Source organism: Parambassis ranga, chromosome 5 (assembly GCF_900634625.1).
Source record: "Parambassis ranga chromosome 5, fParRan2.1, whole genome shotgun sequence".
Lineage (NCBI taxonomy): Eukaryota > Metazoa > Chordata > Actinopteri > Ambassidae > Parambassis > Parambassis ranga.
Window position 1 is genome coordinate 10,150,692 of NC_041026.1, and position 27,425 is coordinate 10,178,116.

At 41.5% G+C, this 27,425-nt stretch overlaps 2 protein-coding genes across 3 annotated transcripts in view; both read left to right on the forward strand.

The window, feature by feature from the left end:
- The first annotated feature begins 122 nt into the window (after nucleotides 1-122).
- On the forward strand, nucleotides 123-12,974 carry lrig2 (leucine-rich repeats and immunoglobulin-like domains 2). The gene is made up of 18 exons (XM_028406214.1): nucleotides 123-799; nucleotides 1,471-1,545; nucleotides 1,750-1,884; nucleotides 2,169-2,312; nucleotides 2,517-2,660; nucleotides 2,784-2,927; nucleotides 3,252-3,395; nucleotides 4,544-4,624; nucleotides 4,927-4,998; nucleotides 5,178-5,246; nucleotides 6,147-6,310; nucleotides 6,555-6,866; nucleotides 7,019-7,300; nucleotides 7,657-8,097; nucleotides 8,204-8,356; nucleotides 8,842-8,982; nucleotides 9,311-9,580; nucleotides 10,027-12,974. The coding sequence occupies exons 1-18, from the start codon at nucleotides 612-614 to the stop codon at nucleotides 10,254-10,256; spliced, it is 3,189 nt and encodes a 1,062-aa protein (XP_028262015.1). The 5' UTR covers nucleotides 123-611; the 3' UTR covers nucleotides 10,257-12,974.
- A 1,757-nt stretch (nucleotides 12,975-14,731) lies between these two features.
- magi3b (membrane associated guanylate kinase, WW and PDZ domain containing 3b) overlaps nucleotides 14,732-27,425 on the forward strand; it is a 125,460-nt gene continuing 112,766 nt past the window's right edge. For both annotated transcript variants that reach the window (XM_028406176.1, XM_028406177.1), the window contains exon 1: nucleotides 14,732-15,634. In XM_028406176.1, the coding sequence (XP_028261977.1) occupies nucleotides 15,328-15,634 (307 nt within the window). In that variant the 5' untranslated portion in view covers nucleotides 14,732-15,327. The remainder of the gene's footprint in view (nucleotides 15,635-27,425) is intronic.

A 27,425-nucleotide genomic window follows, 5' to 3' on the forward strand; every position in this document is an offset into this window, starting at 1 on the left:
CAGTACAGGCCCCCCACAATAATATATTTGAAGGCGATCCAATCAAATCCTTGCAAATGTTTGACAGGCTTAATCACGGACCAATAGAATAACTGTAAACATGCTGGAAAGGGGCGGGACGTAGAGTATCGCATGTCATCAACTCACGGAGCTTTGTTGTTCTTTCGGGGAAAAGAAACACGGAATTTTAATTTTTATTCGTGGAAAACATCAAAGATAACACTTTATCTGGATTGGTATACTCCAGAGCTTTCAACGTGCCGATTTACACTGCTCTCGTTTGGTGAAAAGTAGTGTATTTGTGGAACCAAATCAGCTCAGCTGCGAGCTAGCTAGCCACTCCGGGAGGGTGTCCTGATTGGAGCGGAAGGAATTCCAGGCACTGGGAAGAAGGGGAGAAATCTCTGCTGGGATGCCTTGCGCAAGTTGGAAACCACTCTGTTGTACGATTCCACCTGGAATCATCAGTTTATAAACTTGAAGCATGTCCTTCTTTGACTGATATGAAATTCCAAATACAATTTTGTGTCTTTTTTTAACGGTTAAGTTAACGCTGCAGTTTAGCAAGTTAGCTAGCCACGTAGCTACCTCTCAGTAGGAAGACATTTAAAATGGCGGAAGGTTGGCCCATTCCTTTGGCTCTTGTCTTCTTGCTGCTGAGTTTGAGTGCCTGGGCCAGCGAGTCTTGTCCTGGTCCCTGCTCGTGTTCAAAAGGACAAGATGAGGTTCATGTTTTGGTCTGCAGCAGGAAAAGGCTGTCGACGGCTCCCCGGGATATACCAGATGGGATAACCCATGTGTAAGTACACAACTGGATAGACGTAAATATGTTACCTGCAGTAGACCTGAACTAAATCCACTGCACTGATTTGTTGCCAGCTACCCTATAACAACAACATACCAAGAAACTACTTCTAAATGCATGTTGCCCCATGACCATTGCCATTTAAAAACTTTTAAAGGACATATAATAATTATTCTTTGTAGTATTTGTTTTTATTATCATGACAAAAAATGGGAAATAATGGTGATTATGTCCAAGTTAATGGAAAGACAATCTTTGTAATTTAGAACCCACATGTTTCTACATTATCATGTAACATCATTGCCACACTGCAAAAATTGCACATTTGTTTTTTGCATGTACAATTTGTAAACATATTTGCACATTCTAAAGGTCCTACCTCTCACAATAATACATAAACAATGCACCTTAAACACTGATAACACTTTACCCTCTGTACATAGAGGTACATTAGCATATTTTGCTTATCCAGGCCATTGCAAACCCACAACCTCTAAAGTAATGTAAGTTAAACTTATCTAAAACCATATTGAAACCTCATGACGGTAGCTTTTTGCTGCTGCACCCTTCTAATACATTATGTAATGTTGAGCTTGGTAATAAACTAGCTAAAAAATTATAATATTACTGTTATGATGGTGATGTTATGTTGAATTTTCTTTCAGGACAATGAATCACAATGAGCTGACTGCTATTCCATTTTTGGGAGATGTTTCCTCCAACATCACCTCACTTTCATTGTAAGTACTAAATCCTCCCCTGTCATTACTCAACACAGACTGAAAATAAGGCATGTTTCCATTTATAATCAGATAGATATTTGAAGTGAATATAGTTATCTGTGGAGGTCACTTTCTAGACACCAGATATGAGTCAACAAAACATGTTTTTGACAAACATGTCATTATGCAAACTACCATGTGATTGTATTTGATGTGATTCAGAGTCCACAATCGGATCTCGGATCTGGCAATGCATCAGCTACATCCATACCTTTCTCTGGAGACACTGGACCTTACATCAAACTCCATCTCTGAACTCAAAGTTGGATCCTTCCCATCTATGCAGCTGAAATATCTGTAAGTAATCACGACCTAATCTTGTTACCATTATTGATGGTAATGTAATCCTTTGGTGAGTTAATTCTTGACATAACAGTGTGAACAAGAGAGGTTAAACTAAAATAAATAGTTACACAACATTCACAGAATACTGTATGGTGTAAAAATGATGAATGGGATCCGTATATATATTTTTTGCTCTGTGGTACTAGCTTTTGAAGAATATTCACATCTACATTTGAAGTGCAACCACACAGCAATCATTGTTCTCCTTCCTAATATTGTCTCTTTTTATGTCTTAGAAATTTGAGCAACAACAAGATCAGCATCCTCGAGCCGGGCTGCTTTGAAAACATTTCCAGCTCCCTGCTGATGTTAAGACTGAACAGGAACAGATTAGTTGTTCTGCCATTCGGAGTCTTCAAACTTCCACAGCTTCAGTTCCTGTAAGTATTGCTAGATGTATTTTTGGAGCAAAACTAAAATTATCAGTGAAAAGTGGAATGATTCACAGTTGGAAAACAAATGTTTCTTCTTTAATTGTCAATGTAGCAACTCTTATGCAAGTCTTGCCTAATTTATTGTACTGTTCTGCTGTTGTTCTGTAAACTAGTTTGATTGGAGTTAAGTGATTACCATTTTCTTTGTAGTGAAATGAAACGCAATAAGATCAAGATAGTGGACAGCCTGACATTCAAATGGATGGACTCGCTGAAGTCATTGAAGATGCAGAGAAACGGCATCACTAAGCTCATGGATGGAGCCTTTTTTGGACTAAACAACATTGAAGAATTGTGAGTGCAATATCGTAGACCCAGTTGTAACATCACATTCAGAAGTTTGAACACTGGCAGCAGCCTAATGTGAATATTATTTTTTGAATAATTATTTTTGTAATACTATTTATATTTTACCAGGGAGCTGGAACACAACAACCTTACAGAAGTTAACAAAGGTTGGCTGTATGGCTTACGCATGCTGCGTGTCCTGCGGGTCAGCCAGAATTCTGTCGGCATCATCCAACCAGACGCCTGGGAGTTTTGCCAAAAGTTGGAGGAACTGTGAGTGTGTTTTCCTCGCAGCTAAAATCCCCACATAACTAAGAGACCCTACTTTCTTCCATCAGCCCCAGGCTCTGAGGATCAATTTGTGTGTTTAGAGGAGTTACTGTTATCATGCTGAGAGTGTTTGAGGCAGATTCAGTAATCTCGAGCCTCCACTGGATGTGCTGTATATTTTCAGTTTCATGAAAATGTCCCTATTCCACATCCTTGAATGTGGAGATTTATGGTAATACATTTCCACATTGGACAAAATGAGGAAAAAAAAAAGGTTTGAACGAATGTTTCTCATGTTTGTGGTTTTTCTGGTTTTGTTTTGTGCAGAGACTTGTCCTTCAATCATCTGACTAGACTTGAGGAGACAGCTTTCACAGGATTAGGCCTCCTGGAAAGCCTGAACCTGGGAGAAAACTCCATCAGCCATCTGGGAGAGGGAGTGTTCAGTGGCCTGGCAAGTCTGCGCACCCTGTAAGTGATATGCCTCAAAGAAATCTGTCTGAAATGCAGTACGCGTTGACTGTTGGATCTAAGAAGTGCAACGAAGTTCGTTGTGCTAAACAAGTCCTTGCTTGTTCTTGGCTCTTTGCATTTTATGAAGGCTGCTGAATACAGCAGGTCTGTTTGTTTCATTATTCATGTGTAGTTCTTGTCTAGTGTTGAATATGTTTTCCAAGTAAGTAGTTTAGAGGAAACAGCTGAAGTTGCCAGCATTTTAATTCTGCATCCTCCAATGTAGTCTGTGTAGCATACAAATCCTGCTTGTCATTAGTGGTCTGTTTACAGCTACTGTGTGTTTTACATAGAATTCTAGTTGCTTGCTTTTGTGTACTGTGTAATCCACCGTGGGTTGATTTTTAAAATGAGGTCAAATTCCCTAGGTATGCCAATAGCTTTGAGAGAACATGTAGTAACATTAAACAAAACCAGTCTGTGTACAAGCCATCTATGAAACACAGCACTGCTGTAGAAGGCCAAGAAAATGGGAGTTATCTGTTAAAATCGCTAATGGCAGTAAATTGTTGTATAAACCACAGACATGCCTTTTACAGCTTTGAAGATTCAGGGTAGCAGATTATGAGCCTAATTAAGCAAATATGTGCTCTTCACCAAACATTTATCAGTGAGGTACAAAGTGTTGAGGAAATTGTGAACTCATTATTTGCTGCACAGAGTTCTGTTTAAGCCACTGAGCTGCAACGGGATGCGAGGGTCATATTTGGGATGTTGACCATCCTGGGAGCTTTGATGGGGGAGAGGGGTACTGAAGAGTGCTGAACTTCTTTCAGAGGTGGCCAGGCATGAGGAAAGAGAAACAATACAGCCCATGACCCATCCTGTAAACACAAGGCCTCTCTGGGTTTCCAGTGGACCCATGAACTGTCTCAGTGCTAATTAAGCCAATTATTTGCCCTCATCAGAACAGCAGGGGCACCAAACTGTGACACAGTGTGCAAGTATGATGTCTCAGATTGTTAGTCTCCTAACGGAGAGTCGCTGCTACTGGCAACCACGTTCGGATATAATGTGCTTTCCCTGTGATCTTCACAGGAAAAGTCTTCAGAAGTTCTGTCTGTACAGTTTGTTCAATATCTAATAAGAGTCTCTTTGTATTCCAGAGATATCCGCAATAATGAAATCTCCTGGGCCATTGAAGATTCTATTGGTGTATTTGACGGAATGAAGAAGCTGAACACACTGTGAGGAATCTTAGAGAAATGCATTGATATGAATATTAATGGGTTTATTTTTGTAGTTTGTGTGCATATTTTCAACAAATAAACAAAATATTTACACAGATCCAGCACCTTAAATTATGAATCCGATCTTCAGACATTTTTATATATAACATAATAGTTAATAATGCTGTAGATCTGTTTTGACAGTTTAATTTATGTATTCAAACTTTTATTAAAAGCTGGTCAGATATTCACACAGACTTGATCTAGTGTGCAATAAACTATTGCTGTATTGTTGTAATAAGCATTATATTTATTTTCAGAATTCTTCAGCGGAATAAAATCAAATCAATCACAAAGAAAGCTTTTGAGGGCCTGGAGGAGCTAGAGCACCTGTGAGTAAAACCGATTTACGTTTTTTTCCTACTCGGTCATATATGTGTCTTATAGATGAATTATTAAAGATACACTTTATTGCTATAGTGCTGCTGTTGTTGCCTTATGCTTGTGAAAATGGTTGACTTTCGAATCACATCATAGGTGTGTCTAATCCATATTTTTGTCCCCTCTGCAGGGACCTCAGTAAAAACGGCATCATGTCGATACACCCTGAGGCGTTGTCCCACATGAAGCTTAAAGTGTTGTGAGTAGACACTAAATAAATCTTGCAGCTCTCTAAGCGCATCTTCTTCACTCTATTCATTTTGTTTCTTTCACTGATTTAGTTTTTGTTGCCTTCATTAAAAAAGGATTAATGGACAATTGAGAGGCAGATAGTTGAAGTACAGTGCAGCCTTCAGGCTCAATTGGGCAGGCAAAGTCTCCTCAGCTGTCTCCTGCATGTGTGGAAAGGCAGTGGAAATGTTAAGTCTCCTGTGTGTTTGAGGTTTGTGATCAGCCCATCTTAGGAGTGTCTCTCAAGCAGTGGTGGACTAAATGCCCCAGCTGCTGTCAAACTCAGAAAAGGTATCATGACACTAGTCATATCCTCTTGTTATATGTAATATGTAATTAGTCTGCTGCCTTAATAGAATATAACACTATGTGCTTGAGTGGAATAAATGGTTTAATAGCTTTGCTAGAACACATCTGTGATGCCCTTGTAAATGAAATGTATTTTAAGACAAAGATGGAGGTTTTATAGCATTCACTCTATTTTGGTGATGTGATTTAGATCCTTTTAAAGTTTCTCTCACCATCTATGGTTTAATTGTTTAAGGTCCACTGACTCTGGTAGATGGAAAGGGTTTTATAAACAAAGTGAAATGTTTACCAAGCAGACCTTATCAGGTTCTGAGCAATTAATCTGTTTTTTCCCAAAATAGACTTGAACCTTTATTTCAAGCAAGTCCACAGAAGTTTGCTTTTTTAAAATGTGAATTCATGAAATGGAAAATCATTAATCACTTTCTGAACCATTTCAATTCAACTCCTTATTGAATATTCATTTGGTCAGTGAATCAGTTCCACACTATACAGTAGTTTATTTGTGTCTACTGAATTTACAGTGGCTCATATTCCTGAATTACCTTTCTGTTCTCAGTGTCCTGAACACAAGCAGCCTCCTGTGTGACTGTCACATGCAGTGGCTGGGTCCTTGGTTGACAGACAATCAGTTTCAGCAGTCTGTCTCTGCTATATGTGCCCATCCTGCAAATCTGCTGGGTCAGAACGTCCTGTCCATCAGTCCGGAAGAGTTTGTTTGCGGTCAGTCTTATTCTATTTTTTAATTGTTTGTAGTTTCAATCAGTGCACACTTGACTAAGCACAGTGGAAAATGTTTTCTTGCAATGACTGCACATTATTTTGCGGTTCAGAAAATAATGTTATTTGACTGTGTTGTTTGTCCTTCTTGGATTTGCTTCTGGAACACCAACTAATATAATACATTTAATTTAGAAGTTCATATGCATTCTCTGTCTCTTGCTTGGTCTGATCTGCTCCTGCACAGATGATTTCCCTAAGCCTCAGATAACAACTCACCCTGAGACGTCCGTGGCACTGCGGGGGAACAACGTGACTCTGAGCTGCATTGCATCCAGCAGCAGCGATTCACCAATGACTACAGCATGGCGGAAGGATGGGGAGGTGTTATACGACGCAGAAGTGCAAAACTATGCCCGGTATCAGGAGGGAGAGCTGATTTACACCACTGTGCTTCACCTACTCAATGTCAACTTCACTGATGAGGGGCGGTACCAGTGTGTGGTTTCTAATCACTTCGGCTCCAACTACTCCAATAGGGCCAAACTGACAGTCAATGGTGAGATTCCAGCAATTTTTGAGAATTTAATGAATGTGTCAGTGCTGGTCTTTTTTAGAGCAGTATACATTTGGGTCTGGTAGGGTGGTGTAGTTATTGTCTATGATTTCACTCAGCCACCAACCTAGATCTTCTGCCCCTTTATCTTTCAGAGCTGCCTTCCTTTCTTAAGACACCCATGGATCTGACAATCCGGACTGGGACTATGGCCAGGCTGGAGTGTGCGGCTGAAGGCCATCCATCACCCCAGATTGCTTGGCAGAAAGATGGAGGCACCGACTTCCCTGCTGCCCGAGAGCGCAGGATGCATGTCATGCCGGATGATGACATCTTTTTTATTGCCAACGTGAAGACAGAAGACATGGGGGTATACAGCTGCACAGCTCAAAATGCAGCTGGCAGCCTGTCAGCAAACGCTACTCTCACTGTCCTGGGTGAGTCACCCACCTGATAAGAGTGTTTGATATTTTTTTGTAGTAGTTACTTCACTTCCATTACAGCTGAGTTAATCTGTTCAAATTGGTGCCAATTTATGTCTATCAGTCAGCACAAGCACTTGTAATGTGTTGGCACATTTTCAATTTTACCCACTGATATAAAAGCAAACGCTGTTATGCCATTTAGAATGTTTAAATCCAGCTGGCTCTAGCATTGCTGGTTAATCAATATGCTTGTCAGACTTAGATTAAGTACAATATAATCATTGACTAATAAAATGAAGGACTACGACATGAATGAAGATGAAAACGTCTTAGTAAATCAAAAATCCATATGTCATCATCTTTTCCAGAAACTCCATCGTTCATGCGGCCACTGGAGGACAGAACAGTGGCCCGTGGCGAAACTGCTGTGCTTCAGTGTATAGCTGGAGGAAGCCCAGCTCCGCGTCTCAACTGGACCAAAGATGACGGGCCTTTGGTGCTGACAGAGCGACACTTCTTTGCTGCAGCTAACCAACTCCTCATCATAGTTGACGCTGGTCCAGCTGATGCTGGGAAATACACCTGCATCATGTCTAATACTCTGGGCACAGAGCGTGGCCACATCTACCTAAGCGTCTCGCCGTCACCAAACTGCGATACTGGCGCAGGTTACGACCAGGACAACTGGACCACTGTAGGGATTGTGGTGATTGTGGTGGTGTGCTGTGTCGTTGGAACATCGCTGGTGTGGGTCATAGTTATTTATCACATGCGCCGGAAAAGTGAGGACTACAGTATAACTAACACGGGTGAGTATTTTGACAGATAACCATCCGTCCTATAAAATAAATATTGCCTTTTTAACCTAGTTGGAAAAGCTGTTTGTTTATGGATACTTTTCTGTCTCTCTTACAGATGAGATGAATTTGCCAGCAGATATTCCCAGCTACCTGTCCTCTCAGGGTACTCTGTCAGAACCTCAGGAAGGCTACAGTAATTCTGAGGCTGGCAGCCACCAGCAGCTCATGCCTCCCCTCTCCAATGGATACGTTCATAAGGGCACAGATGGTGAGTAATATTCCATTCAAAGATAAAGTGAACCCCACTGGTATGGTGCTTTATTATTGTTACTTTTTTGTTTTAGTGCATCACAATATAAGTATATTAACGTTTTAAATAACATTTTTTTGTGTGAACTGACACATAAACTACTGTTCTTATTGTTAAATGCACTGCTGAAAGCACAGCACCAGCAAACCCAATTCAGAGGTACTGCCTGAGAGGTACTACATATTTGGCTTGTGATAGACTTTAAATGGCATTTCCACATATTGCAAAAATATCAAATTTACTAGCAAACATTGTTTACCTCTCCTGCTTTCCGTATCAATTGTTGTTTTAATGTGGTTGAATAAAACAGCTATTCAGATGTGTTTCCTAATGGTCAAAGGTTTGGGACAGTCCCACAGCCAGGTTTTTGGCACCCCTCTTGTCTATCAGATCAGATCTTTGTTGAAATGAGATGATGACTAATTATCATATGTTTGTCCCAGGTGTGTGTTATGGAGACACAGGCAGTGAGGTGGAAACTGAAGGAAATGGCATGCTGCACTGCAGAGTTGGCTCTTTGTTTGCTGGCCGTAGCAGCTTCCACCCTGGGGAGCCTCGGGAGGGACTGGCAGGAGTCCCCACAGGTTAGTGTTTTTGACACAGAGCGGTCATGTGATTTTATTTTTCATTTACTTATTTTTTTGCTGTCTTTGTGTTTATTCCATGATTTTGTTTCGATGTCAGGATTGCTAACACCGCTATGCCTCTAAGAAGGCATTTCAATGTGTCCAGTAAAATATATATAGATGTATATCTAAAAAAACTTCTTTTTAGATATGAAACCAGGTCTTGAAAAGGCATAAAACAAGCTACAATAGCAGTGAGATCATATAAACGATGGTAATCAGCAATAAATTAGGTGCTTGAGAGAAGTTTTTCCAAGCAAGCATTTGCCTTTTTTTTGCTTGACAGGTGGTGCAGGTCCTTTGGTCATCTGCTCTGACTGTTATGACAATGCCAATATCTACTCTCGTACTCGGGAGTACTGCCCCTACGCCTACCTTGGTGAGGAAGATCCACTGGACAAGTCTCTACCAGGCCTGAGGGAGAGCCTCAGTGAACATGACCAGCACAAGGACTCAGTGCTGGAGAGTCTCATTAACAACCAGGACTCTTCAGTCTTTTTCACCTCACACGAACAAAGGCTGAGCAGCCACACTCCACCGGATCGCTACACAAACGGTGAGACTTGACAAAGAAATTCCATTTTTACCTCTATAAAGCAGATTGTTGTCATTATTAGTCGAGGTGCAATCCATTCTCCTTGGACACTGAAGTACAACCGACTGAATCTTCAGCAACCACTCGGACATCTTGTTGAGATCTGTGAAAAGTTTTCTCTGCACATGCTAGACTCCTTTTAGTGAATGATCTATCCAGCAAATGAAATATTTTTCAGACAACAGTTGAATTTACATGGTTATTAGAGATATAGATCTTCCAGGCATTTTAATTTTAGTTAAACAAGCAGACATAATAGACTGTAGCTAAAATGGACAAACCTTCAGTAATGTCCTTGTAATCTTTGACAGGACCTGAATCCCCTGAGGAACTGTGGTTTTTGTCACTTAATTTAAAAGTTTTTTGCTTGGTTGGCCTCTGACAATTGTTTTCTACTGTCTCTGTAGATACCCAGAGCAGGTCTTTCTGGAGAGAAGGGGAAGACCCCTCCTCAAAACCCCAGCCAGGAGCATCCCAGCTCTCGGTGACAGTACACAGGACACCTCCTCTGACATCTGCTGTCAGAGCAGTGGAACAAAGTGAAGCACAGGTGGACTGTTTGCCTAGCCAGTGCCACCAGGACCATAGAAGTGCCTCTAATAGGACTAACCCTCAGGAGCATACAGCTCCCACATAGGTCTTTACACTCCGACCACAGTCTGCCTCTGACTCTTTGTTGCTGCAGCCCCAGAGTCCCCACCTTCCCCCCTTTTTACCCACTACCTCCAAAGAAACTCCTCACATTCTGCCAAAGATGCTCTCTTGTATGTTTACATTCCCCTCTCACTCAAGAGGACATGCTTATGATCTCCACTGTGGAAAGACTGCTGCGTCAAAATGGATAAATGGACCACTGATAAAAGTGGCCTCAAAACCTGCAGGATCTTGCCTTTCCCACATCATCCACTTTTCTGAAACTATGAATGTATGCTTTAAGAGCCATGTCAGATGCTGCCTTGAGAGACACAGTCAAGTCTTCAAAAGCTCTTCCCCCACTGTCCCTGCTGCTGTGGGACCGTAATATGGTGCCAGCGGATGTCACGCTGGCAATTTGATTCTTCACTCCTGGCACAGACACCTGTTGGAGCAGCCGTCATGACTTTAGAAGAAATCACTAAGCACCTCTTCCTAAGTGGGGAAAGTGGGGTTAAACAGGGAGACGGCTGTAGTTTCCTGACCAGCAGTTTTTGATTGATAATATTGGAAAGACTGTTGGAAGGCATACCTCCCACACTCCCACAGCCATCCTGACTGACTGAAAGCTATGCTGTAGTATCCCGTTATGCAAAACCCAGAGACAGTGACACCAAAATGTGGTGTATATTACAAATATATATGAATATACCCTATATTATCTTTATCTGAACTAGTTTTTTCCAGTATCAAACACAGTTGTTGATTCCATAATTTTGTGTCTTCATAAGCAGTTTGGGGAGATTTTTTTTTTGCACACAAGACAATCAGTTTTGCTGGCTGCATTTCTAATGGATAGCCTTTAACAAGCATTCTTCTTATCAACCTTGATCAGGTGAGGACATGATTCACACACAGTATGCACTGACTTATTTCCCCCTTTTATCCTGTGTTGCAGGCATTTAACTTCATGGTGGCAAACTTTATGTTGCAGTGTGCATGCACATTGAGAGGTTTTATCATCCATTTCATTTAAAAAAGTTCCTAATACTTTCATAAATATAAAGCGTAGATTTTCACTTGGGACTGTGAAAAAAGAATGTATTGTATTATTTTATACATGTGTGTATGTGTACATAATGCTAGTTATCTATTGAATGCCATGGGCTATTTGTCCATTTGCAGAGGTTTGAGATGAATGCTGCAGTATGTCAAACTAAAAAAAGCCGATTCTTTTAGTTCCTGCTTCATGCACAGATTTACTATACATGTTGTTTTAAAAATTTAGAGGAACATTTTCTTGAGAATGGGAGGTTGTCCTCAGAACTGAAAGATAGTAATTACATCCAACATCTGTCAGGTTTTGCACCAGTTCCAAATGTCATCTTTGAGGTTTTATATAATGAAAATCCTCACATGTGAAAGAATGTGGGCCTGTTTCATCAGGTTTGATCTCATGAGTTGACCTTAAAAAAAATCCTCTTTGATTATTGCACTTGAGATTTGCTCAGATGTGTTTGTGCCGCTTATATTTGCTCATTACATTTTTTAAATTTACACTATAAGCTGCCAGTGTATTAGACGAATACATCAGTCTGTTATTGAATCATAATTCTGTGAGGTACAAGTTTTTCCCCTGTTTTAGAGAAGAGTTCAATTCAACTGTATGCTTATTTTGGAGGGATGTATGTTGTTTTTATTATTATAGTGGTAAGTTGATGTGGGGCATTTCATTTCTCTCATGATCATACAGTTGAATCAACATGAAAACCACCTACAACCACAAAAACTGAGCATTATAACCGTAATGTGTCTACGGTGCGTTACAGGACAGGGTTAATTTTAGCAGGGTGTACCTAATAAACTGGTAGCTCAAGGTACAGTACATCATCGTCAATCTGCATTCCATATTTGTACATTGCTCTCATGTCCTTCATGGTGAGAATCATTGCTGTTATGTTCTGCTCTTTTATTGATGACCAAGAAATGACTTTGAGGTACGCAGTGTTCAAGGGTACTGAGCTCAGTCATAGAAAATCAATAATGCTGAAAAGTTCATCTTCAGTACAAATGTGTTACAGCTTGACGTTGTGTGTTTTTCATGCAACGCCACAAAGTGTAACTTTGGCCAAATGACTTTTGAACGTATAGAAGGTTTCCATGGACCTCTTCAGTTGTATGTGCAGACAGCTTTGTAAGTTGCATTTTGACAATGTTTGCCTTTTATTACCAAATCAGCTTATTTCCAGCCTGTTTGGTAAGTTTTTCTCAGCCTAAGCCTGTGTTATGACACACTCCTTGTTTTCTTGTTGTTTCTTGATGTTTTTCTGACAGTTGGCCAAAGTCAATTTCATGCCCCTCTTATAGCGATACAAAAGTTTTTTAAATGAAAACTTGCAGCGATATGTTCATCCTAATGGAGCTGCATGTCCAGAGGGCATACATCGATTCAGTGTTCAATATTTCTCTTTTCCTTTCCTTTCTTTTCTTTTCTTACCAATGCAGCCTAACATAATGTGCATTTGTTTCATTATTATTCTATGAAATGTCCTTTATGACTTTGTACCAAAGTTCAGCAGTAACTGCTCTGGCAATATTCAATGCTGCTTTTTTTATTGTTGGAAGTTTTGCTTCTTTATTGATCTTGTTTACTTGTACATTCTGTAAAGCATGTGTAAAAAAAAAAAAAAAAAAAAAAGAAGAAAAAAAGCCTTTTTGTTACATAGCCATTACTCAAACAATAAAGAAGAATTCTGATAATTTGCTTTTGAGTCCTCAGTGTCTGCACTGAATAGAGAGAAAAGGTTCTTTTGTCTTATTTTTTTTTTAGGCTAGAATGAACAAAGTTTGCCTTTTTGTGTTGTTGTCAGTCAGAGAAGTTGTTTTTAATCAGCTGCTTTAGGTGTGGTGGTGTCATGAGAGCATGCACTTGCAGGATTTGATCTGGGCTACATTTAATCACAGCACAGCAGTCTTAACAACAACATGATTTCTGGGCACACCATGTAGCCAGTTTTAAAGGCCAGGCCATCTATAATCTGGATTTAGTCATGTCAGGCCAACGCAAAGCTAGCTAATATGGGCCTTTAAAAACCTGCTGGCCCATCATCAGTCTTGACATTAAAGGAAAAAAAGGACCTCGTTTTTAAGTCTGCCCTACATAAATCCATTCGGATCCCAGGAAACACTTGGATGCAAGTAGAATCTGACAGTGCTTCATCCTGTTAAAGCAGTACAGTTTGGATCTCAGCTTCACTCCCCAGTCCCCATCAAAGACATGATAGCATTGTTAATCATTCTCTACAAGTCTTATGAATTATTCAGGACAGAGTCCAGGGTAGCAGCTCTGTATTTAAACAGACTTCTAATGGATCACATACAGCTACATGAGTAGTCCAGAAGATCTGTTCTCGGCTTCTGGTTCTAGAATGAATGAACTCTGCCGGCACTGATGCATAACTGTCCTGTGTGTCAACACATTCAGGTGTGTTAAAATCATCCATCATACAGAAATTGAAGAGATTTCTGGCAAAAAATATTTTTTTGTAGTTACATCTGCAGATAAAGCAAAGCCACACATCAATAAGCCACTGAGGCCATAACATAATCTCACTCAGGTCCACAGAAGAAAAAAACATTCAAAGTCTTAAATTCCAGTAATGCCAATTTATTTTTTTTGAGTCACAGTGACTAAGCCTTATTTTGTTACTGGTTTTAATTAATGTAACTGTCTCCGGGAGGAAGAAAAAACTGTGTTTTTAGCACCTGCACATAAGACATAATTTATGCATGAGCTCAGTAAAATGCACAAAAACAAAAGCTGATTTGCAAACACATAAAAATACAAATCAGCGCACAAAGCTCTAGTGTTAATTAAACCAACTGAGTTTCCATGCTATGGACAGCTGATGCATGGATAAATGCGGGTGACTGCAGCCAAGCGTGATGCTGTGAAGGTATGTGAACTGGAGAGCTCAGGGATGGATGAGCCTGCTGCTGCTGCTCCTGCAGTAAATAATGTGAAGCACTGTGATCGCGCCAGTAGGTGGCGCTGTGTAGACATTAATTATCATCACCCGGAATTTCCAACCTCAGGAGCAACCTCACTTTTTTTTTTACAAATGCAGTCTTAATTAGGAGTAATTTGTTTTGCACGCTTAATATTAGGATTACATGCTCTGCGTATTTTTAGCCAGTCTTATATGCTGTGCAAAATCTGTGTGATTAAGCGAAACAAGAGCCGTGGATGTTACAAACTGCAGATAAATGGTTGCGGCTGTTTATGTTAGATGAGGGTAAATCAGAATGAACATTGCATTGATTCCATATGTTTGTTTTAATTTAGTACCAGGGCACACCGGAGGATGGAGCCATGCAGCGGGAGCGTCTGCTTGCTGACGAGCGTAAAAGGGGCGTTTCGATGCCTGGCATCTCGTTTGGCGGTGCCAGGTGTGTTCAAACCTGTAGCAGACAGACAGACAAACGCTCGCAGATGTCTCTCCACTCAAGTCACCATGGGCTGGATCCCAACTGCATAAACCGCCTAACCGCCCGTCTATTTTCAGCATGCCCACAGGTATGAGGGATTTCTCACTGACGCACTACATTTTAGCGACAGACACTCCACGAACCGCCGCCGAGTGAGTGAAATATTCTGTTTACATTTTGTTTGGACTACTTGGCGTCAGCGGGTTCCTCCAGAGACGACGCAAAAAAGAAAACGCGGATACGCTTCAAGAGCACCGATGGAGAGCATAAAACATTGATTGTCTCCATTTTTTTTAAATCAACTGTTCCTGGTTTTACGCACAAGGAACGTTTGGAATTATTGCAACCAAGACAACTGCGCGCACACGGGAGCATAAACCCGTGGGATGACAGACCTCGGCGGCACATCCACGGGTGAAAATCAGCCTCATAAATGTCAAGAAGATGAAATTCCCAGCAGGTCGGGAGAATAACTCAGGAGGTTTTATTATTAGGCCGCGTTACTACGCGCTCATTTAACAACAGCAAACCGAGGCGACTCCTGCCACTTACATTGTTAGTTATTTGAAGACAGAAACAGGGTGACCATGTCCAGAACACTGAAGAAGAAGAAACACTGGTCCACTAAAGTGGTGGAGTGCGCCGTGTCATGGGGGAACCTGGGGGACTTTGGCTCCGTGGTGGAGGTCCTTGGAGGAGCAGAGCTGGGACAGTTCCCCTACCTGGGTCAGATGAAACTGGACGTGCTGGTGTGTCACGTCGGGAAGCTGCCCTACTACGGGGACGTTCTGCTAGAGGTGAACGGGACTCCCGTCAGTGGACTTACAAACCGCGACACCCTGGCTGTCATACGCCACTTTCGGGAACCGATTCGCTTAAAGACCGTCAAACCAGGTGCGTCTCCATCTTTCTGTTCTCTCCACCATCACCTCCACCGCTGTGTCACCTGAGCTCTGTGTGTAAGATGAGCGTTTTGATATGTGGCATGACAAGCTTCATGATTTTACACACACACACACACACACACTGGCTCAGCAGAGGGCTTGGATACCTGTTACTGATGTGATCATCACTACTATTTCAAAGATTTTCCTTCTCCTCCTTATAATCACCTTATGATTAATGATGAATAATTACATTTAAAAAAAAATCCAGTGAGTCCACCCTCTACTACACATCACTCTTGCTCTTCCAAGACTTCTAATATAACCCTCCCACTGTCCCATAGCATCTAATTGGCCAGTGCTCTCATCACTTTCTCAGGGAGATCGAATCGTGATAATGGTAATGATGGCATGTAGCCCAGCCGGAGCCTTCTGAGCTAAGTGCACTTACATGTATAAAAATAAGGCCTAATTACAGCCCCCATTATTCAGGCTACTCAGCTGCCCATTGGACACACAGAGCTGGGGGGTGGTGAGCTGTGTTCTATTCCATTGTCCATCCAGCTCTCCAATGATCCCAGCGCCTGCTTTAATAGCTGCTGATGTGGTTGTGTGATTCAACTTCCTCAACTGCTGGGTTTTACATGAGAGGGAGATGGTCTCTGTCTGTATATATGAGCTGCAACAGTAACTGTTCAAAAGGTTGCAGCAGCAGCAGCAGAGTCCCACTACCTTAGGCCAGAATCCCTGAAAATCAGCTGCATGTGTACACATGTGTATTTACAGTAGGCCTGGGTGTTTTCCTGTGTTTTTCTTTTAAATATTTATTTACTTGTATGCCATTTATAAACAAACAAGAAATGAAAAGGGGGAAATGTTTGCCTAGATCTGTGAGTCCAGTGCCTGTTAGTGTACATGAAGGTGTGTATATGTGTGTGTGTGTTTCATAGCTCTGCACTCCCCAGAGCTCCTAACACCACGCTCCCTGCCCCACTAACCAAGGATGATTAATAAAGGGCATGGAGAAATGAGAGAGCAAGCAAAGAAACAGAGAGAGAGAGAGAGAGAGAGAGAAGCATAGGGAGAGAGACCTAAAGAGACAGATGGTGAGAAAACCGGATCTGCCTTTGGCTCCAGGCTCGACTCCCACGCAAGGCTGTTTTTGCTCTTTAAAGCTCACAGGGATGTAATAGGTGGCAAAGATGGCAAAATTCCTCATGGTATGTTTCTTCACTGTCATCCTTACCAGTCTGACCTACATGCCCATAGTCTCATTCAGTCACAAGCTCCTCAATGTTCTGGAAAAAAAAGACCTTCACGGAGCCCCTCTGGCATCAGTATACAGATTGGGTTGTTGTATAGAATTATTGTGGATGTGTGCTTGTCTGCGCTGTGTGTATACATTCCTGTGTGGTAGCCTCATGTTTAATTCACACTTCTTGCATAATTGAGTTGGCGAGTGGATTTTCTCCACTCTGATGGAGGGAGTGGGCCTAGAGGATCAGCTGTTACCGGGAAGCCCGGAAAGCCGCTATGACATGATGGCGGCCGGCAGCATCGGACACAGCGCCTGGCTTTACCAGATGTTCCACTGCACTCTTCCCTCTCGTGCTCTGCCTGTCTTGCCCTCTGGAGCTGGTGGGCTTCCCGTACCACTGCCGCCGCTGCTGCTGCTGCTGACAGCTGGGGCGGAGGTAGGAAGGAAGATGGAGAGCATGCAGAGATGTGAAGACAGAAAAGTGGGGGATTTGAGTCAAGGATGCAAGATGCAGGTCTCTGTGGGGGCTGTTATCTGTCTAAGACCATTGATCGAAGAGGAAGTGAGCTGAAAGAGTTGCACACTTCTTCTGGTGCATCATTTCTTCTCCTGGGCCTTCTTTTGCATACATGCACATATGCAAGTCATAGTAAACCTGCGCCCATCTCCTTGGCATCTTTGATTAAGCCCCTAGTAGAAGCATGCAGGGTATGTATTCCTGCCTGCTGAGGATTGGAAACAATGCCCTGATGATGAAGCGCTTCCTGAATGACATCCTGGAATTTCCTTTCCCTGCTGCTACGCTGTTATTTGCCACACTGCCTCCTATATACCTTTCCAGCTTCAATCACTGAGCAATCAAAACATGTAGCCATTTATATGCAGCTGAATGGATGATGCCTCTGACATCAAATGAATAATTTCACATGGCTGTGCACAGCGGCGCAGTGCAACAAGCCTTCTTTTGTCTTCCAGAGAGACTAATATTAGCCGTGTGTGAATGTATGAAACACACGTAAACAAGCCCCCTCTTTAAAATTGATGCACCTGTCATCTCCCTCCTCGTTCCTCAAGACAGACGGTTGCAGTTGAAGATATTAAATATAGCGAGGGAATCGAACTGTAGTTACCAGATTGGAGTTGTTTGAATTAAATGATAATTAGGTGAAATAATCTCCTGGGTGTTTGAATAATAAAATCATTAATAAAATCATTTTCTAATATCATTTTAATATTTGGTAATCATTGCTGCGGTGATGAGTGCATATTAAGTCTGTGGTTTCTGAGACTCATTTTTTTTTACTCTTAATTGTCTTTCAATTTCAAAGTCAAATTGCATAATTGAGTTTGTTTGAAGCTGCAAAAACTCCACCATTGATAATAATTCACTGCCTATACTGTTGATTTACCTGCCGGTGCTCACGCAGCAGCATATTTTCCATTACCTGCTGATCATGCCAATAGAGAAGAATAGAGAGAGACATGAGCCCCTAAGCCCCTGTATCAAACGGCAATAGTGAGTGTGGGTTAATCACATTAATGCACCTCTCATATCAGAAAGTGCCTCTCAATGGAATCATCCTCTTGACAGGCGATGCTTTGTCACTGCAAAGAGATTTGCAGTCAGCTGCAAAAAGAAAAAAAATTGATTGAGAGTGACAGTGGGAATACAGCAGCCCAGAGAGCCTGGTCAAATAACTAGAGACATCTGTTCTTGCCTTAGAGATGTGTCTGACAATCAGCTGAATGAAGCTGTAACCGCACACCGCTCCTTTGGCACACAACTCATAACAAAGTAATTTAAAGCTGAATGAGCTTTTTCTCAAAGTGATTATGACGCTTTTTATGCACATTCAATAAGACGCTGCCGATGCTTTGTTTTGCTAAGATCTGCTCAGGCTTGGGCACTGATCTTCCTGATCAGCTGCCTGCTATTGGATTATTGGAGTGTTTGGTGCTTATGTAGCTACTTTTAAACTTCTCTGAGATTTTTTTTTTTTTATTGTACTATTCCATTGTTGGGATGTAATGGTATGTTATGTACAAGTGAATTTCTAGGCTTTCTAGGGCTCTCTTAGAAAGATATATTTTAATATCACTGCTGCCAGCTGGCTAGAAAAAGAAGAACTAGCTTCATTTTTCTACAACATATAAAACCCTGCATACAGTGTTGAATTCTCATTGGTCTCATTAAAAATTTAGAATGTAGGTAAAGCAGAATATACAGGATGAAACTTGGCAAACCTCTGCACGAGGCAAAAATATTGCATCAGTCTGCAATCCTCCTATGGATTAACTTAAAAGACAAGAGCAGCATGTTTCAGCACCTCAGATACACAGAAAATACTCCATCACTGCTCACTGTGTTCCCCCCTTTACTGATCCACTGTTGTTGCTTCCTTTTCCTTGAACATGCAGCATAATGTACACTAAGTCTGCCATATTGTTGATATGGTAACAACACATAACTCCTCACACAAGTTTTAGTATTATATATATATTCTGATATTAACATGAAGTTAAGGTCCACTTCCTCTCTTTTGTAGAGAATCATACAGTCTTCATTAGCAGATGATGCTGCTCAGCTGCCATGGAGATGTAACTGTTCACTATTAGGATACCAAAGCATTGATTCTTGGTCAAATGTATATTCAACAGGGGATGGAAATGTGTGGGAGTACATCTGCTTAGATGAGAAATGATAGCATAAGTTAGAATATTTACATATAGAGTATATTTGTGTGTGTGTGTGTATGTGTGTATACACGCACAGTATATATGGGCTTTTTATGCAGATAAATATCACCTCTGCTTTGCTTTTCTAAGATTATCCTGCTGATCTGCTATTAGATTATTGAACGATTTGTGTTGCTTCTTGAACTCCTTTGAGATTTTTCTTTATTGTTTGTAGGCATGCAATGGTATGCTGAAAAACTTGGTCTATATATAGTAATCGATGTATCGCAATATTTTATTTGGAGATACTGGTATCGATTTAAGTTGTGACCAAATCGATTTTTTTTATTCGTTATTTACGAGCAAACATAATTTCAACATCTTACTATTGTGGTGCACACTGTCCCTTTCAGCATAAAAACAACTTGAATGTGAGATACAGTTGCATTGTGCAATGTTCTTATAATTATAATTAAACATTTTGTTCTTGTGAAAGATGTATTACTAGTATTCAGATGAGGCTTTCCAAACAAGTTTCCATACTCTTAAAAAAAATGTATATATATATATATATATATATATATATATATATATATATATATATATAAAATTGCAATATATACCGTCTTTGTTACAGTATCGGGATATATCGTATTGTATTGTGACATGTGTATCGTGATATGTATCGTATTGCCAGATTCTTGCCAATACAAAGCCCTAATATATATAAACCAGCATTGTTGAAATAATCCTTTCAAAATAACACATTGGGAACATGGCTGGCAGGTTTTTATGAAGAGGTACTTGAGCTCATATGATGGTGGTTTCAGGGGATCTAAGGCAAAAACAATCACTATAAAGCCTACTCCCAGTAGGTGTTAGCTCGTAATACTTAACCTCTACCAGTTTTTGAAGCACCGCCGCAAACACTTTTATCACAAGCCGTTTGGTTTTGTTAACACCACTACACCGCTGGCCTGTCGCCATCAGCCGGCGTGGGTTTGTTAGTGCTGCACAGGAACACTTGAGCAAGACTTTCAAACAGCAAATATGTAAGACAGTTACCACAGCACCACGAGTATGACAATTAGCAAGAGTGGTGTTGTTCTATTACTGGGTATTCTCAACCTTCTAACCCAGCATGGCTCATTAATATCAGGCAACTTTTCTCTGCACTTCCTTCCTCTGCTCAGAAGGATTTACTGCATGTGGGTCATTATAATCTGATGTACATGCACAGCAAAGTTAGAGCCTATAATTTATATTTATTATATGAAAATATTTAAAGAAATACAATAATCTATAGACATAAAATATCATTCGCCAAATATGCTGATATATGTCACACGCTGTGTTTTTAATAAACCTGCTGTACGTGTGGGAGGATGTCTGTATTTCCATCGTTTACATGTGTTTTTTTTTTTTGTAACCACTCCACACTTTTTGTATGTTTGGCCCTTCAGTATATCATCCTGCAAAGCATTTTGTTGATGTACAGCTTGTTTGTCCTCTGTGACTCTCATCAAGCATCTCCCGTATGTGCCCGAGGCAGCTGTCAGGCCTGTAGTGAAGTGCTGCTGTCTTACCACACACACAGACAGAGCCAAAGGAAGTGAGAGACTTGTGTTTCTGCGACTTTTGGAGGACATTGCATGAATTTACAGCCTAATGTATGTCCTCTAGTTGTATAACCTTTAACCTAAACTGTTAGGAATAAACCCCAAAACATCAACTGTTAATCAATCAAGTGCTTTTATTCTTGCAAGAAGGAGCAGTCACATGCATGGACAGAAGTGTCTGAAGGAATGTTTAAGGTCTTCTCTAAGCAGGGCGCTACTTGTACCCTTTGTTATCTGACAGTCTTAAGTAAGTCATAACAGAGCCATACGCAGCATAGCCACAAGAGTCATGTCTTTAGGATAAGGTTTAAAGTTTATACATTATACATACGTACATTATACTTCGCAAGAATTAGGAATCTCCAAAATCAAAGTCCTTGCAATTAAATGATTTACGTTGTGTGGTCTTGCCTTTTGTCCCCACACACATGATTAGATCAGATATATAGACACACGCACTGAATAAAATCTTCAAATATGCATGTGTTTTTTTTCCAGAAGACCTGCCTGACTGAAAGTCTGGCAGCCAGATAGGGTGAAGAAACTAATTACATCTCGGTGGTTGCAAAGGGATTTCCAACATAAAATCATTAACAATGACGAAAGAAATCAATTTAGATTAAAATGTAAGTAATGGGATTTTTTTGGGGGGATGTGGCCTTCTATGTGATTTTTAGGTGTTTGAGAATTTTCTGGAAAAGTTAAATAATGTCTCTCAGTACCCACTAGATACCAATGCACTAATGCAGCATTGCCAACACCCCTGTGGCATCCAAGTTAGTCACGGGCGGAGGAGCTGGTGGTGGGGAGGGTGTGGGGTAACGCGACTACAAAACCAACGAGCATAAAGTTCCTCCCACCCCTACTCCAAGTCCTCAATAATTCATTTATACCCGAGCCGGATACTCTGCTGTGTGTGTGTATGTGCTTGATAACTGGTGGTATTAGCTGCAGAGAAAAATCATAGCACAACTCCCGGTCCCCAGCCCTCTTTCATTATTCCCACTTTAATCAAATTGGTAGTGCACTTGTCACACACTCAACCGGCACCTGCAGTAGCCTCAGTGTAAACAGCATGCTTGATGAGGTAGTTTAGAGCTTGAACCGTATGTTTTGACATTGAAGATGGATGAGTGCTGGCTGATGATTGCCTTGAAGGTGTGAAATGTACAGTATGTGTAGAAATGTTGGACGTGTTGTGCGGGATGTGGAGGTGTGGGCAGACTAGTAAACTGCTGACCTATGATTTCTAGTCCGTTCCAGCACGTTGCAAACAACCGACTGATAATAATTACTGGTTACTTTTTTGGAGAAGCGCTAAAGTGTTAGTATTATTCACCATGGATACCTATAATCATATCTCTTTGACACCACTGCATTTAGACGCAGATCAAATGTAGCATGCTTTTTTTTTTTTTTTTTAGCTTAGCATCCATCCAGTAATTTATGTTATTAGTGTGAAGAAATGCTTTGTGGCAACTACAGGGCCATCCAAAAAACTTTGTAAGCCATCAACGGAGCTTTTAGGCAGGCTCGTTTGATGCTGGCAATGATGGTGATTAGGGATGCACCGAAATGAAAATTCTTGGCCGAAACCGAAAAACGAAAAAATGAGGATTCCAAGACCGAAAACCGAAACACCGAAAAAAAGCGTATTATGCCAATTATTAGTACCATTGCATTTATGGCTCTGACTGTGTACTAACCTCATTAAAATCAAGGCATTGCAAATGCACAACTTAATATTAATGTTTCAAAGAATAAAGCAATTGAAAATATTTATTTAGCACATTCAAACAATGCACAATATAAAATAAAATAACTTAGCTTGACCCCACTCATGTGTACATTATGTGTGCGTTGTATTTAAATAAAGGGCCAGTGCATAAATAAACATGTCAAATTACAAAAAAATGTGTGAAAAAAGTGTTTCGAAAAATTTCGGTGCATCCCTAACGGTGATGTAACCATGCCATGCCAACTTCTGTGGCGAGACTGTAATATGAAACGGTAATTTCATAAAACGGTAATTGTGTGTTTGTTTTTTTTTAATCAATAATTGCTACATAGCCAGACAGAGGTCTTGCACTGACAGTCAGTTCAACATCCAGGTGATTTTTTTTTTGCATATTGTACCACAGTGGTACTATTAAACTGCATTATTGGCGCTCAGTGTCTGAGTGAGGGATGTCGGCGTTCAGGTTGAGGTTATCATACAGGGTATTCCCACAATTTAACAAACGGCTGTGTTAATCGATAGCTGTGCTAATGGCAATATGTGTTTCTGATACAGAACAAAGGGGTTGACGGTGTTGCAGTGGTTAGCTCTGTGGTGCCTCACAGCAAGAAGGCTCTTGATTCGAAACTAGCTGTGCTTTCTCTGGGTACTCCAGCTCTCTTCTTCTGTTAGGTTAATTAGGGATTAAACACACACACACACACAGTAGGTGCAGAAGGTGTGACTGTGAGCTTGAGCGGTTGTCTGTCAGTGTGTTAGTCCTGTGGTAAAAAAAAAAAGAGAGAACATGCACCGTCATTCCTAACTATGCCATTAGTAGTGGTTTGTATGAAAAATAGAGAGAGGACAGAGAGATGGGGGAGAGGGGTGAGGTGGGTGAGGAACAAACATAATCTCAAATCTATACACTACTAAGCCTAATATGGGAAGTAGCGTCTTGTCTCTCTAATTGTGCTGTGTTCTATAGCATTGGCCATAAAGCCATAAAGTATACAAATAGCATTTAGGTGTTTACAGTGTGCACACTTTCCTCTGGGATGTTTCTTTTATTAGTGGGTGGTTGTGGGGGATTTCACTTCCTCCCTGCCTTCAGTTCCTGTTCCAATTAAAGACCACGTTTGTCGTCTTAAATGCATGTTAGCGCTCAGACTGTGATATAATGACTAATTCTAATCCTGGCCCCATAAATATGTATTTATCGGGGGGGGGGGGGGGGGGGGGGGGGGGGGGGGGGGGTTATAAAACAATTTCTTACATTTTTGTTGTTGTATATTGTGCTGTAACAGTGGCAGATTTGCAGAAGGGGTTGCTGCTGACTGAGTGGAGGAGGAGTAATGGGCGCTTTAAGTGGTTATTTTTGCTTTGACCTGCATCCTATTTGCCCTCATTACCCACCGTTCCTTCTGCTTGCCTAGTGAACAATGCATCTGCCTGTCACTATGTGATAAATCTTCCATTCGTTACTGCCTTCCTAAATGTATTGTGTTAGTCATCTATACAGTAAATGCTCACATACTTGTCAGACAGCCTCAATTCCTAGTGTGAAAATAGTGTTATCACTTCATCTCCTGGAAACCACAGAAACCTATTTCTAATCGTCAAAAAGGATCCTATCAGGAGCTCAGAAATCCCCAAAAGATGTTTTTATGTGATAAAACTACAATCTGAAAATACATCCCCGACGCTACCCCTGTCATTTTCCTCTGAGTGCATCAGTCACATCCTGTAAATGAGAAGCTGGGTGGAGGGCTTGGAGTGAGTGAGTGAGTGTGTTGCGGGTCGTCTTTTGGATGAGCATTGTCTCTGTCAGCGTCTGGGAGCAGATTGGAGGGGATGGCTGGTGAGGAGTCACTCCTCGGTCTGAGAGCCTTGTTTATTTTACCAGAGGCACAGCAGCCATACGGCGGCTGACTGACCCAGCTCATGAAGGACGTTATCTTTATGCAACAACGATTGCTACGTGCAATATAGCTACCCCCCCTCCCCTCCACACCCCTCCCTCAGTTGTGCGCTGTGATTTCACCCTTGGCCAGCATCCGTCTTTCCACCTTCCTATTAAACAGATGTGCATTATCCACCAATTGGTGTTTATCGCTGCACGATAGGGGCTCGGGTCACCTCCAGACAGCTCACAGGTAATGGGCCTTGACATCTGAATTAGTCTGCTCTTTCAAAGGGTGATTAGCAAGCAGCTTAGGTTTCTGGAGTGATGTTGATAGGCAGACATAAACAGGCGAAGGCTGATGGGCTGGTGGGTTGCTATCTCTGTGGCTCACGGTGGGAGGCTTGCCAGTAATATGGATCATCATGAGGTGGTCACGGTGTGTTTTTGCAGATGACAGAGAGTGGGCTGGAGAGGGTGACTCGGGCCAGCACGATTATGCGCTTACACTGGTGATTTAGACACTCGGAGTATATAATTTTCATTAGTTGATACTGCAGTCTGAGCAGTGAACCAAGCTGTTGCCCTTATAAACTTTATGGATAGCAGAGCTTTCAAATTTTACACCAAAGAATCTTTTTTCCCGTCTCTGTGTCTTGGCTGTGCGACTGGCTGGCCCAGCTGTTATGCTCATCCCTTCCCCAGCTCTTTTTATTAATTCTTGGCTGTGTGATTCGCTGCGTGCTTGTGGCGGCAGGGGAACGGCTGGCTTTGTAGAATCTTAATAGCGGTGAGCTAGTGCCAAGCTTTCCATTCGCCGCTTGCTGCAGGCGTGTCACTGAATGCCAATGAGACATTAGGGGTTGAAACAGGATGGATCAGGCCAGGCTGTGTGGCAGGCAGGATCTGAGTGGCTGTAGAGCCCTTTTACCAGGTGAAGAGTGCACGTCCCAGCTCCCAGAGAGCTGCAGAGCGAGAGGCGCGCCGCATCTCAGGGTTATCACGGTGCACCCAATTGTCAGCATGTGCCCTCTCGTGTGCTTCTCTGTCAAGAGGGGAGATAATCTAAGTACGTTCTGTTCAACTTTGACTTTGCATTGTTTTCTCACTAACATGCTGCCCCAGAAGGTGAGGATGTTAGATTAGACCTGTTAGTTTCAGTAATGATATCGTGATGAATGACACAAAAGCTGAAGAGCTTCTGATAAATCTCTTCTCTTCTCCAATTTCCCATTGATGCATGAATGTGATGTCTAATTTAGGCTTTGTAATATCACTGTTTATACCACTATTCTGATAGTCTCCTCACATTTGGTCGTCACTGCAAATGATTTATCCTTGCTTCCCTATAAAGAAATGATGAAGAAAATGAAAAATGCATCAGTGGAGATGGTATTATAAAACTGCAATAATGTAAAATAATGTATTCAGACCTCATGTTGTATATTCACCAGCTTTGTTTCCACTTGCAGCCCAGATTTGTGTTTCTTAATATGGAGCAAACCTCCAGGTTATGTTAGGGAAAAAAAGCTAGAAAACGTTTCCATTTCCAAAGCTGCACCACTTTCCTGATCAAAACAAAGATGGCAGCCACGGTGGCAACGGATGACTGAAGTGTGTCTGCATTGATGTGTTTGTGTTACCTCACATCTTGAGCAGACAGACCGTCAACAGCAACAACAACAACGCAGGACCTGCTCTTTAAAAGGAGAGCTGCAATACATTCTTGTGCACACAGACACACACACACTGGCACATTAATCTGTCTCTTTCTCAGCATGCACATGGTTCTCCACATGACGCAGATGTTGTTAACAGTGGGGTGGAAGGATGGGCGGATGCAGAAGGCCCAGTTACCCAGTCACTGCCTAATCTGATTACTGACAGCTTCACACAGTCGTCCCGACTGATGAAGGGCAGGCATCAGGGAAGGGACAGATGGACGAACGATGCCTGTTAACAGCTGTGGTTAACTCTGTTGCGTAACGTACAGTCGCGGTGTTCAGGAAAAAAGGGAAAGCATGCGAGGAAGCATATTACTGCATTATCTTATTATAGTGCTATCACCGGGGCAATGTGGCACAGCAGTATGGAAGCACTGGAGAGTGAGTCCTGTGCAACTGTCTGTAAATGAACAATAATCAATGTTATTTTTTCTGTTTTTCTTCACCTGGACTGGGGTTTGACATTCACCTCTATGTGAATTTCCATGATGTGATGATGCTCATGGAGTGATAGAGACAAAGGGACGTTTTAATGCCATAGTGGAGGTGGACAAACCCTTAAAACCCTTGAAAACTGTTTAGGTGTGGCGGTGCTTGTGCACATCTGCGTGGGGAGGTTTATTTTTGCTATACAAGTGGACATTATGAGAGCTTTTCGCAATTTTTAACTCTGCATCATAAGCCTCAACGGTAATAGTGGATCATGGTCAGTTTGGGTCACCAAAAAAAGCCAAGAAAATGGTGGTGAAGCTTGTTGGAGAGGTAAGATGGCCTTGTTGGAACCTAAGCTAACGGTAATCTAAGGCTTTTCTCTGGGTCTTCTGTAGGGATTTTGCGCTGACTGTTCATCACTGTCGCATCGACTGTGGATTTCCACGTGCGCTGCTTCGCCAAACTGCCCACA